The sequence below is a fragment of the Macadamia integrifolia genome, chromosome 11, assembly GCF_013358625.1.
Source record: "Macadamia integrifolia cultivar HAES 741 chromosome 11, SCU_Mint_v3, whole genome shotgun sequence".
Classification (NCBI taxonomy): domain Eukaryota; kingdom Viridiplantae; phylum Streptophyta; class Magnoliopsida; order Proteales; family Proteaceae; genus Macadamia; species Macadamia integrifolia.
Window position 1 is genome coordinate 6,993,095 of NC_056567.1, and position 13,620 is coordinate 7,006,714.

At 39.2% G+C, this 13,620-nt stretch overlaps 2 protein-coding genes across 5 annotated transcripts in view; both read left to right on the forward strand.

The window, feature by feature from the left end:
* The first annotated feature begins 1,710 nt into the window (after positions 1-1,710).
* On the forward strand, positions 1,711-9,657 carry LOC122093357 (inositol 3-kinase). Of its 3 annotated transcripts, none has more exons than XM_042663678.1 (3): positions 1,711-2,935; positions 8,700-8,915; positions 9,368-9,657. In XM_042663678.1, the coding sequence occupies exons 1-3, from the start codon at positions 2,069-2,071 to the stop codon at positions 9,398-9,400; spliced, it is 1,116 nt and encodes a 371-aa protein (XP_042519612.1). In that variant the 5' UTR covers positions 1,711-2,068; the 3' UTR covers positions 9,401-9,657. The 3 variants fall into 3 exon arrangements, with proteins under 3 accessions (XP_042519612.1, XP_042519613.1, XP_042519611.1); XM_042663679.1 differs by lacking the exon at positions 9,368-9,657 and adding an exon at positions 9,323-9,349 and having other exon boundaries at positions 1,712-2,935; XM_042663677.1 differs by lacking the exon at positions 9,368-9,657 and having other exon boundaries at positions 1,714-2,935; positions 8,700-9,084.
* Positions 9,658-13,141: 3,484 nt separating this feature from the next.
* The window catches only part of LOC122092851 (GDSL esterase/lipase CPRD49-like), a 24,180-nt gene continuing 23,701 nt past the window's right edge, over positions 13,142-13,620 (forward strand). Inside the window, exon 1 of one of the 2 annotated variants that reach the window (XM_042663149.1) lies at positions 13,142-13,486. In XM_042663149.1, coding sequence (XP_042519083.1) covers positions 13,376-13,486 — 111 coding nt within the window. In that variant the 5' untranslated portion in view covers positions 13,142-13,375. The remainder of the gene's footprint in view (positions 13,487-13,620) is intronic. The other variant, XM_042663148.1, reaches the window with a different exon arrangement.

Sequence of the window (13,620 nt, forward strand, 5' to 3'; positions counted from 1 at the left end):
CTTACACCTTGTATCTTCATCATGTGGGTCATGTATTAATATTCTTCTTTCTTAACCATATGGGTCAATTGGAAAATATATTCATGTATAACAACGCTTTTTCTTTGAATTTTTTTTTTCTTTATGAGTAATTTACAGTGTCACCCTCTAAAGAATGCCACTATTAAAGAGACATCCCCTGCATAATACTAAATTATACTCAGACCTCCTACCATCAGTTGTTGTTATGGAATATATCTTATATGTTGATATATTTTTTTCTAAATACCAAAATACCCTTATAAAAGTAAAGTACCTGATATACCCTTCTCTAGCCCTTAACCCTTGTCACATATCCTTCGGGTTAAACCTTTGATCTATAAAAGGGAGGAGAAATCAAGAGATTTGAAGAGAAAAAAAGGATTAGAAGACTAATATTTTGAAGATTAGGAAATCTCTAGTAATCCTCAGATACCATCAACACCACCAGCCAGTCCAATCCAACCGGATCAAACCCTTGAAGCTTCCACAAGCGCTTCTGCCATTGGATTTCCTTTGATCTCGCATTTACCATTTGATCTCTTCGTGCAAAAGAGACATCAAGACCTTAAACGTGGTGAATTGACGTTCACAGACTCTTTCGGCAATATCGTGTTCAGGGTCAATAGCAAATCCTCCAAATCCAATCCCTCTTGACCCATGCGACTCTTGCTCGATGGTTTAGGAACTCCCATCTTCTCTCTCTCTCTCTCTCATTGAATGGCTTTAGTGATATTTGACTATGGTTGGTTTTTTGGTCCCTAATCATAAAGGTGAAGCTTTTCGCTGTGGATTTTACCATGTTCTTCGTCCATCAACCCTCTGCACCATGCGACCCCTTTAGCCCATGATACCATCTCTTCAAAGCTTCCTCCAACCACTAGTGCTTGAATTCTACAAATTCCCTCCTCACCTGCCGACTGTGCCCTTTTTCAGACCTCTTGAATCTGCAATCACTGCATTCTGGTCTACCCCTCTTGTTTCTGTTTTCATCAAAACACAAGGAAGAAAAGGGCAAAGCTGGTCTCCCCTCTTGTTTCTGTTTTTATCAAAACACAAGGAAAAAGGGCAAAGCGAGAGAGAGAGATGATCATCATTTCAAATCCTCACTCAACAGAGATTGACAATAGATAATCTAAATATAATTTGATATTATGCAAATGATCTCTCTCTAATTATGGTATTCCCAATAAGTAGTGTCGTAAAATTAATCTTTTCTGTATTGGAGGCCGCGGTCAAGGAGGGCCGAAGAAGAGAAAGTACGAAAAAAAAAAAAAAAAAAAAAGGTCATATCCTTTACAATAAGAACTGCCACGTGTTACGTCGAAAGCATCAAATAGGAAGAGTCCAAAATCCGAATCTGCAAGGAAAGTTGTATATAAGCAATGATATGGTGGTTCGTCGAACCAATTAAAGCTAATAAGACTCCAATTTTAACCGTCAGACTCGAAAGCTATAGCGGCAGAAAATGCCACTTCTCCACTTTCCCCGGGAAGGTAAACTAACAACGCAGTAACGCTAACGACCCATCCATCATCTTTCCACTAGATTCCCACTGTTCCAAAGAATCGAAATCCGATGCCTAATTCCCTTTCTCTCGCGGCCCCACATGGCCACATCCCTCTTCTTCCTTTGTTCCTCTTTACGACGAGAAAAGTTGGGAATTTTGGGCTTTTTAACTGAGTGGCCAACCCTCCATTTCCTTCTTTCTTTTGATCAATTCTTCATTTCCCTACCAATGGCTTAGAATCTCTGAAAGTTGAATAGTGGAACACACACACCCCACCATACACAAAAGTCTCTCTCTCTCTCTCTCTCTCTCTCTCTCTAAAGCCGTGTAAATCAGAATGTTCTGTCAGCCATTTTGTTGGCGCGCGTCACCTCTTTATCGACCTTAATTCAAAACTCAGGAACACGCAGACCCTCTCTCTTTCTCTGCTTCTGGTTTCATGGTCTAAACCTGGGTTTTTGTGGGCACTCATGAAACCAGAAGGAATCAACGAAGAACAGGTACAAAGCTCAACCTTTGCTACAATTAAAAGCAGTCACCATGGTGACACAAGCTCCAGAAGAACCAGAGGCGGTGCTGGGTCTTCGAGGTCTGGTGGTGGGAAATTACTGCCACGATGTCCTGATCCGCGACGGCAGAGTTGTGGGTGAGAGCCTTGGTGGTGCTGCGTCCTTCGTCTCCAACGTCCTTGACAACGTCTCCGTCCCCTGTCATTACGTCTCCAAGGTCGGCCTTGATTTCGTTTACTCAGTTTCCCACGAACCCATTTCCTCTCCTTCTTCCATGACCACTCTCTTCCATGCCTATTTCACCTCCGATCCAGATACAAATGGGAATCAAGACCGTGTCCTCAAAAGGGTTCATGCCTGTGATCCGATTAACCCCTCAGACCTTCCCGATTCCCAATTTGATTTCGGGCTGGCCGTCGGTGTTGCGGGTGAGATCCTGCCTGAAACCCTTGAACGCATGCTTGATATCTGTCGTGTGGTTTTTGCTGACATTCAAGGTTTAATTCGCGTCTTTGATCCTGTGGATGGGACTGTGAAGCTTGTTAGCCTCAGAGAGAGTGGCTTCTTTCATCTCTTGCCTCGGATTGGGTTCCTTAAGGCTTCTGCCGAAGAAGCTCCTTTTGTTGATGTTGAAGAGGCACGGAAATGGTGTTGTGTTGTTGTTACCGACGGGAAGGATGGTTGTAGGGTTTTCCGGAAAGATGGGGAAATGCATATTCTGCCATTTCCGACTGTCCAGGTTGATCCTACTGGTGCGGGTGATAGTTTCTTAGGGGGTTTTGTTGCAGGGCTTATTAGAGGTTTGGCAGTGCCGGATGCGGCACTTTTGGGCAATTTCTTTGGTTCACTGACTGTTGCTCAGATTGGTGTTCCCAAATTTGACTCGAGGTTGCTGCAGGTTTGTTCCTTCTTTTCTTATTTCTCTCTATTTAGACATAGACTTCTATTTTTCAAGTTCCCAAATTCTTTTGCGGACTTTTTGTGTCTCTAATGTATACGACCTTGTTTTTTAGATACAATTTGATACGATTGAATGAATGCCACATGTAACAAATTTGGAACTTAGATTAATCAGAACTGTTATCCTGGTTCAGCATACAGAATGTTTTATATCCCTTTCCAGAATCAGCTTGGTACAACTTTCACATTCTGTAGACAATTAGAAGGCCAGTATATGTACAGTTCCATTTGAAATTGCATCTTAAAGATGAGCATGATAGTAATAAATTTAGCAAAACCCGGTCCATGCTGTTGTTGGGTCAGTATTGGCCCACGAGACTAGTCAGGCCAAAGGCCTGGATACCCGTCGTTAGCAAAGAATAAAAAAAAAGAATGGCCTCATCAGAATATCATAGCAACTGAAGTCCTACTAGCTGGAATGCAGGATCCTTCATTGGGGGCCTTAGAAATTAAGACTGACATTCAGCACATTATTAGAAGACCCTTATTCCCAAAAGTAGATTACTATAAATTGCTCTTGGAGATTTTGAAATCTAACTGTTAATCCATGTAATACTATTTAAGCCCAGAATTCTATAGCTAACTTTGTTCTTGAAAATAGCAACGAATGCTTGGGGTTACAGTTGGAGAATGAGGAACATGTCTCCTAGAAACCTACATCAGGTATCCTTTTAGTTTGGTCCTGGCTTCTGTTTGATATCAAGAATTTGGGCATGCTTTCCATAATGACCATGTATTGATGATACACTCTTTATATATGTGACAATGGTATTCGTACTGTACCATTATTCTTATGGCTAGAGATACCATAAGTTGAGTGTTTTGCCTGTTTGGGATGGTCAAACTGTCATAGTTATGTGAATGTGCATATGATCACTGCCTTCACTTATCATCCTTCAAACGATAGGCTGAGTTTATGATTTCAAGTACAATGTAGTTATCCTTTAATAAAAGAATTCTAGTGGGTGGTAAAATTAGATGTCTATCATAAACAATAGTAGCAAGACCATATTCAGAGCTTCTGAAACATTACCAAACAGAAGGCATATCGTGCACTAGAATGTGAATATTAAATATCCAGATCGCCATTGCACCAAAATATATATATATATATATATATATATCCAGATCTCCACATAAATCCTTAATACTTAGGAAATTCTTGCAGTTTCCTTGGTGGCAACAGAAAATGTTGAATTGCTCTGACTATTAAATGCCAATTTAAGTGTGCATGGTCAATTCTTAAGGCCTTAATGAAGAATTTTTTAGTCTGTTGCCTTGCAGTTTTCATGCCAATCAGCATCCATTTAAAAACAAAATATAAATGGTTATGCCACCAATTATGATCAGTTTGGGTAACCATCAAATTTGAGTTTAACGTTTCTCTCCTTTTGGGCTTCATTAAGCCAACATGATTGATTTTTCTTTGCCAGTTGTACAATTCACATGGTGCCTTCATATCAGCCTGAAAATTGATGAAGTGAAATTGTTGAACTCATCCAAAATAATGCTTCGAATAATTTTGAACATTGACAGATGTAAAATTGGATTGATCAAGACAAGGATAGCTTATATATAAAGGAACTTCAATTTGTGGAAGTATGCAATTTCAAATAAAATAGTATCCAAGGAATTAAAGAACGGGATTGGACCCGCATCATCCCAGGAGATATTAATCTGGATTTGTTTGGGGCAGATCGGTTAATCCTCCATGCTAAAGGTTGATATTGCCAGTGGATTGGCTGATCCACTATTTATTCAAGATAGTGTAGGTCCCATCCAATCAGGATGATCCTATCCTCAAAACCAAGATAGTATCTGGTTACTTTCATGTATGCTGACAAAACTATATATGGACTCTATGCCAAACCCTAAGACTGGTAAGGTAAGGCAAAACAATGACTAGTTGATTTCTGGGATTGTGCACAATCCATGAAAAAGCTTTTTTTTTTATATTTCAATAACCCCATTAGACCCTAACTTCACTTTGAAGGATTTGATATTCAAATCCTTTTATTTGTTCCCTTAAATCTTTATATCTCTCCTTCCGTGTATGCATTAATATAAGGAAAAATGACAAACAAAGGACTTAGTAACAAACACAAAGTATTTATGTCGTGATGAATAACAAGCACACCAAAATTATTTGACTGACTTGTCAGCTCAAATCAATCAACTGATCAACACCACTCAACTTGTGTGTGTGCTTACATTTTCATGCCCTTCGTTCGAACGACTAATCGAGTGTCGACGCCTTGACTACACTTTTTGAAACTGTCTAGTGTCTACATTAGGCTAAGACATCTTACAGTTGTATACATCTTCAAAGTCATCGCTACAATCTTCAATGGTCTGACCAATAATTTGCTTACATGGAGGGAAAGATCTCTCTAGGTGTCATAGAGTTAACAAACTGAAAAGCTGAACTTGATCTTCTTTCTGCCTGTTGAGCATCTGAAGTTCATTCACATGGCACTGTAAAATTTGGCCATTTTTTTTTTTTACATGGCAAGTTTAGAACACTGGCCAATCACCCAAAAAGGTTTGGGGAGTCTGACAGGGTTTACCTTCTCAGTGGTTTTTAGTTTGTAGACAGAATTTTTATGGATTATATTTGACTTCTTGACTAGTGCCAAAGTTGTTTGCACGGCCTGGTTGGTTTGTTATTTTTCTGTCCCTCTTGTTAAGCTTTCTTTTCCTCTTTCCTTTCCTATATTTTTTTTCTTTTCTATCTATACTCTTTATTTCTCTCTTTCTCTCTTCCTTTTCCGTCACTTTTTTTTATCCCCGTCAGTTCCATCTCTTCTGCTTTATTTCTTCTGTATTTCTTTCTCCTATTTCTTCTTCCTTTCTATCTTCCGCAGGCTACTGTTAGCAGAATAGTCGGCAAGCTTTTATATCAGGTCTGCTTCTTCCTTCTACATACCCTGCTTCTTCCACTATTTCAATTCACACCTGCTTCTGCAATTCCCTGTAAACATCAATTCTCGGCCTCTTCAGCAGCTGTTACACCCTTACATATCTTAACTGATAATTCGGGTGCACTGACAGCGTCAAAGGAATTTAGAAAAAGAGGACAACGACACTTACCAGATCAAGCCAAGTAGGAGAAAAGTAGGCAATTGATAGAAATAATAGCAGAGATGATAGCAACAGCAGCAGCTTATTAGATCAGATTAATGGCAGAAACCCCTTCATTAACATGTCTTAGAAACAGTATAACAATAATCACTTATGACTTCAAGGTGCTCTCTTCTTTTTAGTTTTATTTAACCCTAAATCAAGAAAGGATAAATGAGAAAGAAATCTCCTACCAGCCTAAAGTCCTTTACTTGAGGAACTCAAATAAACCAAATTTAGTAAATAAATATCATGTCCTATTGATCATATATTCCTACTTTTAAATGAAATACAACAAAACCATTCCCCTGCCAGTTAGAAGTCTCTCATTTTGTCGTCCCATCTTTTCTGAATAGAGGCCCATGGGTATTATGTGGAGGAATACAGAGATGCCTCCTCTCCTTAGCAGCTGGCCTAATGGCTAACTTCGACCCACCGTGACGGCCCCTCCTTCTCTACCTTCTTCTTTGACCTTTCCCTCAAAATAAAACTCGTGTTTCCCAGCCTTTAAGAAATGTGCAAATCAAAATTTATGATCCTATTGCTATCTGTACTCTGTCCATATTTTAATTTACATTAGCGTTAGTCATGTCGGAAAATTAATCTGCTAAGCTTTCTATGAGTGCTGAAAGTAAAACATTCAAACACTTGGAATGTGAAAATGTTGCAGCAACAAATTTTTGCCCATACTCATATATATGTTTACTATATTAGCTACAACAACAACAACAATTATAGTAACTACAATGGTAGAAACAACAAGGCCAGCCATGGTGACTTCAAAATCGACAACAATAACAGCAATAAATACTGATGGTAATTTCATTTCCATGGCAAATAACTAGAATCTTGCAATGCCCTTATAGTACTGGCTTTAATAGGTCCTCCACTTTCTTTTAGGAACCTCCTTAATTTCTTACTAGAATTGCATATAACCATTTGATGTTGTACGGACGTGTGCTATTTAGAAGTAAGTTTCGTTCCATAATTCTTCTGGTTGATTAAATGAGTCTTATTGTGACTAGCTTGTATCACATGATTAATATGCATTTATAATTGATTTTTCTCTATGTTAGTGTGCAGAAAGTCTCTCCTCAGCAGAGTTGTGATCTTAACATTTTCTTTCTTAGGGTCTACAATACTGGAACTTGCAAAAATAAGTCAATGAAATGTAATGGCTAGTTTCTGAAACAAGTTTGATGAACTCTGGCATTATCCTTGTGATTGATTCCCACTGAAAAGAATTCCTTGATTTGGTTGATTTCAACATGGGGGATACAAGGTCCTTATGAACTATGGTCATGATAGATTTCTGCTGGCCTTTCAGTCTTCAGCCTTGACCTAAGAAACTGTGAAAATATGATTGCAAGATATTTTGTAGAAACTTAATTAGGATGTCTGCTTTTAGAAACTTTCTTGTCCTGAAGAAGAAAACAAAACAAATGCTTATTTCTAGAACATAACTTACAAAAATTGCACATCTGGGAAGTATTGTGCGTTATAGAAGAGCAATATTCTGCAATCCTACTCTGGAGATATTCTACATTGAAAGCTGAGCATTTCCCTCTTCTTGAATGTGTAAATATTTTCACCCAAGAATGGCTCATGGGATTTTACAGTGCCGGGATTTCAGCCTTGTCAGTTATGTAAAGGGGAGGCTGGGTTTAAGAAAATTTCATCTGCCCCTTGGCATGCTAATCTGTTGATTCCATGGAGAAGAGTATCCAACTTAGGAGCATCATAATTCTTGGTTGTCTGTGGTGAATTTGGTATTTTATGTTGCAAACATTACTGGTCTTCGAGATGTGTGCCCATAATCAAATTCACAGATCATTCGACCAGGCAGTCAGAATGCTGACTGCATGAAGGAAACCGTGCAAACGTAAACCGTTTTCTTGCTGAAAACCATTGAGGCGTCGACTGATCAATGGAGTTTACACTCCTAACTATTTGCATCATTCAGATCTCTGCAATAGGTGATCATTATGGGCCTGGATCCATAACATTGAAATATATTTTAAATACTTGAATTTTAGCAATAAAGAAACGTCAGGTGTGTTATCCTCCCAACCAAAGAGAGAACTTAATGTGTTGTAGTCCAGATTGTTTGAGCAGAAAGGCTGATCATTGGACTGGAGTCACTGGACTTACCAGGTTAGAATGGCTTTCCGATCTACTTTTGAGGCCATTCCATTTGCCTGCTTTGTACTCTAGAATTTCAGAACAAATGGAGTTTGTGCTTCTCTTGGTTCTAACCATTGGAGCATCATAGATATGAAGCTCATAAATAATGATGCAAATGCTTTCATTCACTGCTGTATACAGTATCCTACTCTTTTTGAATTGAGGTGCATGGCTGGTATTCTTCAGGATGCACATCTGCACATTGATGTGATGCAGATGGGTAGGTGTTGAGCATTCACTGTATTCTATTAGCTCCTTCAACATGATAGTATATTCTATCTTTGGTTTCTTGTGTCCAAAGCATTCTTAATTTTAGTACCTGAGCAATCATGAACACTTTTTGCTCTGAAACTATGATATCTATGTGTGCTCATTCTTTCTATGTTCTGCCTATTCAGAGAGTAAAGGATGAGTTAGAAAGGAAGGCACCTTGTATCAATGGCTGTGAAAGAATAGACGATGGATCTGAGTTCAAGAAATCAGCTGAGCATGAAGAATTCCAAGCTTACCTTAACAGAGCAGCTAAGCTGCTATCAAACTACCATGGCAAGGAAGATCAGTTGGATCCCTGTCATGGCAAGGAAGATCGATTGGATCCACCGAGTCCTGCCCAAGTAGGTAGTCTAAATTCTCTCAATAATTTGGCCAGCAGTTAAGGTAGTTTGTAACCATTACACTCCGAAATTCTGAAATCTTGTGTTGTAACTTGAAACCAAGTTTAACCAAGAGATGGATGGATGGAGATTGCAAAAGTAGCAATAAAGAATCTCTACCCTTCTCTTTCGTGTGCTGTAGGACCAGGTAATGAATTTTAGTGCTTCTTTTTTAATGGGAAAACTGAATAGAAATGAAGAACTGGGCTATAGAGGTCGAACCAGATCACAATAAAAAAATGGGGAGGACCCGAAAAATTAAAAGACCCTCCGAGCACAGTTTTAGGTATTGGTATCAGCTGTGACGGATACTGATACAGATCATTTTTTATCAGTTAAATAGGGTCTGTTTCTTGAATTTTTGCCAGATTCGGATCTGATCCAAACTGAGCCATATATCATATTGGTTTCAGCGGCCATTGATGCTAGAACCCTGCCTCTTTTGAGTGCCAAAGCTGCAGTCTGGTGATTCACCTTGAAAACAATATCTTCAGCGGGATTTTTGACCCCTTGATTGTACTGGAGAAGGGTATTTCAAAGAGGAGAGTTGATGATATCAATTTTTCTAAGAATCCAATACAACAATAAATTTACTCTTTTAAGAATTCAATGATAGTATCAAATCATCATGGTTGAACTTAGGTGAAGAGGTTGAATATTGTGCTATGGTGTTTGCTTCATATAAAATCACTCAATATTTATTTCATGATCTTTGTGTGCCTCAACACACAACCGAACTCTATTGTGACAGTCAAGTAGTGTTTCACATCCCCCCCCCCCCCCTTTTATTTTTTCACAAAAAAAATGGATCACATTGAGATCAAGTGTCATCTCATTCGTGGCAAATCTAGGCTGACCCGATAATCCTAAGCTTGGACCCGGTCTAACCCGGTTATAAGGGTCAAATTGGCCCAGCCCGACCCAACCTTGAACCTAGACCCAGCCCGACCCTGTCCAATCTGGTTCGACGTTAACCCTAATCTATTATTGTGTTTAGTAATAGTGTCTTCCTTTATCTAGGCTCACATCATGTATTACACAAACTATCCGTATGACTTTTACCCGCACCATACGTTATATAAGCCACACACTTTTACTTATTGAGCTAAGATGACCAAATGGCCAAACTTTTTCCCCCCTTTTCTTTACATAGGATGTCTTTGTTATTCTTGTCATATATTGATATGAACTTTAAATAAAACAACAATCATAAAGAATTGGGTCAAATTTTGGCATGTCCAATTTCTGGGAGATGTGATGATGCCAGGCGATTAAAAGGTGTATCTTATAACCAAATTGACAACTTTGCTTGTTGCAAATATATGGATTAGGGGTGGACAAGGGTTGGTCATAGTTTTAACATCTCCCCATCCCCCCTTTGGTAAGTATAGGCTTAACATTTGTGACTCTTTGTAGGAAAAAAAAAAAAAAAAAAAAAACGAAATCAGCCAAGGTCAACCCTGCCCAACCTGAGCCCGGTAAGGTTGGGCCTGAGCTTGAACTCGATAGGGTTGAGTTAGACCTAAGTTGAGTTTTGGGGACTTAGGGTTGAGTTGGGGTTTTAAGTAACCCGGCCCCAACTCGATCATGTTTCACCCCTAGTGTCAACATTGCACATGTTCCTTCCAATCATCAACTTGTAGATGCTCTTACCAGAACCTTAGGCAGGGATCAATTTTATTCTCTTATCCACAAGTTGGTGAATGATTTATATTCTCCAAACTTGAGGGAGAGTATAGGCCAATTCCAATTCATTTTAATTTACCCTTCTAATTTCAGTTGTTGTAGTATCGATATCAAATATGTTTCTTAGATTTAAGGAACGCTTGTTTTTTTAGATTAAGGAATCAACTGACATATCTGTTGTTCCTTAGCAAAAGAACTTTCATTCACACATTTTATATATTAAAAGCAACCTAGTGCTCGAGGCTCCTACTATTGCTGGGTTTAGGAAGGGCCCCTTACTTCACAAGAGAGACTGTTTTCAAATATTTATATGTACCCTTGTATACATATAACCAAGGATCCTCCTATAGTCCTATGCTTCAATTTCCCACCATTAACACTGTCTTCCAAGTTGAAATGCATTTTGATGGCAATTTGATTTCAAAAATATAATTTCCAAAACATTTTGCTCAAAGACCAATGCCAGTGCAGAATTTTCACTAGTCAGTAGTCGTCAAGCCTCATTATTTTCTTCTCCTTTTCTTTTCTTGGCTTCCAAACAATGTAATTCCATGCAATAAATGAGAGCCTTTTTCTTCCAGAATTGAAATCCTCCTCTCTCCAGAAAGTGGATTGTAGCTTATCTAATTCACCTAACTAGGGTTTTGAGTAGTAGCTGAGCTTGCATTGGTAGGTACATTGGTCCCAAAGAGCATCATTTCATGCCAAATCTTCAACTGTTTCAGGACAACCACTCCATGTGCTTCGTTCATATTAGGAGAAGGCAATTTTCCTTCACCTACAGTGGTTGAGGTATGTCTTCCACGATACGGCGATATCCATATCCATGTTGTTATGGAATGGGTGTCAAAAAGTAGGGGGAGGATATTTCGAACCTTGAACTAAATAGGAAGAAAGAGGAGTAATAATGACCTTTAGCATTTTAAGTGAACCCTTCACAAGCGAATATTTTGCTCTTATTCCAATGGCAAAAGTTTTCCTTCACCCGTTGAGTAGATTCACCTATGCATCCATGATTATTATTATTCCCCCCTTATTAGTCAGAGACGAAAAGACCCTTCCCACTACTCCCGATACCTACCCCATCTCCTAGACACCCATCATTCTCCCTTCATCATGGATGTGGTAAAATCCTTCTAAAAATTCAGGTTACGTACCTAAGCTAGGAATATAATGAGAAGCAAGAAAACAACCAGCTTCCAAATAACAATGGAGTAAGTAATTAAGGATATAATGAAACACCATAAGTGAAAAAGTATGCATACTTGATGCTTGACAAGATCATTTCATTAAAAAAAAAAAAAGATTTATAAGATCACAATCCTTATACCTTTCTGCTGCAAAATATTTAGACCACAACAAGTCTATTGATATGCCGTAGAAAATGTCAGATGCACGGGTCAATGGAAGGACAAACAAGAGCATCTTCAATACACATTGGAGCATACAGTAAGTCCTTTTGCGCCGTTCGGACAACTCCTACGCGGGACTAAGAGGATTCTTTTTCTCAAAAATTTAATACTTACTATAGATTAGGGTTTCTTCTTTGGAGTGAACATTACTATGGTGGGCCTGCAATAGAACCAAATACCAAAATGGAGTTGGCCTTTAATTAACTCTCTCTCTCTCTCTCAAAAAGAGACACAGTCACAGTCAGAGTCAGGGTCACACAGTCATGCTCATGCATCCTACTTAAAGGGGGCATTTAAGATGAAGAGGTAGGTGGCTGTTATCCCTGTTTAAGTTGGTTAGGGGTTGGTCCATTCTAAAGGCTCTCAAACTCTCAACAACTTACAACATAATAAACGGTAGTAAAATAATAACTCCTTGTTACCCAAAAATAACAATAATAATAAGGGTAATTTACAACGCCACCCCTTGGAGAATGCCAATATTAGAGGGACACCCCCTCTCTTTCACCAAATTAGACTCGGACCCCCTACCGTCAGTCAACGTTATATGATGCTTTGAAATGACGTTTTTGCCCTTATGAGTAAAAACTAATAAATTAGACATTTTTCTGCCGTAGTCGCTGTAGGGGGTTCGCTGCCGTAGTCGCCGTCGTCGCCGTCGTCGAAAGAGTGTTCGCAGTCGCCGATCTGCAAGCCTACCCGTTCTTCTTCTCAACTCATTGAGGCTGACTTGGGAATAGAACCATTAAGGGCAATTTTGGTACTCCATTATTTTGAAGGGCAAAATGGACTTTAGAAAAAATATTAACTGCTGATGTCAGCATTCTTGGTATATTATGTAACGTTGACTGACGGTAGGGGGTCTAAGTCCAATTTGGTGAAAGAGAGGGGGTGTCCCTCTAATATTGGCATTCTCCAGGGGGTGGCGTTGTAAATTACCCTAATAATAATAACTCCTTTAAAGTCTTAACCAGAATTTAAATTCTCCCGGTGGTCCTCCCTTGGAGGTGGATCCGATGCCAATCCAAGGGCGACTAACAAATGTACACGAAGGTTCCTCCATAAATACAGTTACCTAAATCAAACCAAACCAAACCAAACCAGCAGTTACCACTGGCCAACATCCCATGATCCATTGATTCATGCAATCTTCATTTCATTATTGGGAGTCTCCCACCAATGTTTGAACTCACTTTGAAGGCCTCAACTTCCAAGTCTCTCACTTGAACTCTGAAAGCCCAACACCTGGTGGTGGTGGTGGTGGTGGCGGTGGCGGTGGCGGTGGCGGTGGCCTTGGCCGTGGCTATAGCTGAGAGAGAAAGAATGGTGGGCCCACAACGACCACTTTTTGTGCTTTTCGGCTCTTCTATCGTTCAGTTCAGCTACAGCGAAGATGGCTGGGGCGCTATGCTCGCTGACATCTATGCTCGTAAAGTATTCTCTCTCTCTCTCTCTCATCTTCAAAGCTGAATGATCATTGAATATCCCGACTGTAATTTGCTTCTTTTTTGTTTTTTCTGTTTCAGAATCATGATTCACAAGACGTAATTTGCTGCTTTTTTTTTTTT

Excerpts from the sequence above, each read along its gene's own strand:
- LOC122093357 (XM_042663677.1), top strand. The coding sequence starts at position 2,069 with ATGGTGACACAAGCTCCAGAAGAACCAGAGGCGGTGCTGGGTCTTCGA. Across the intron at positions 2,936-8,699 it reads TTGACTCGAGGTTGCTGCAG|AGAGTAAAGGATGAGTTAGA; the intron begins GTTTGTTCCTTC and ends CTGCCTATTCAG.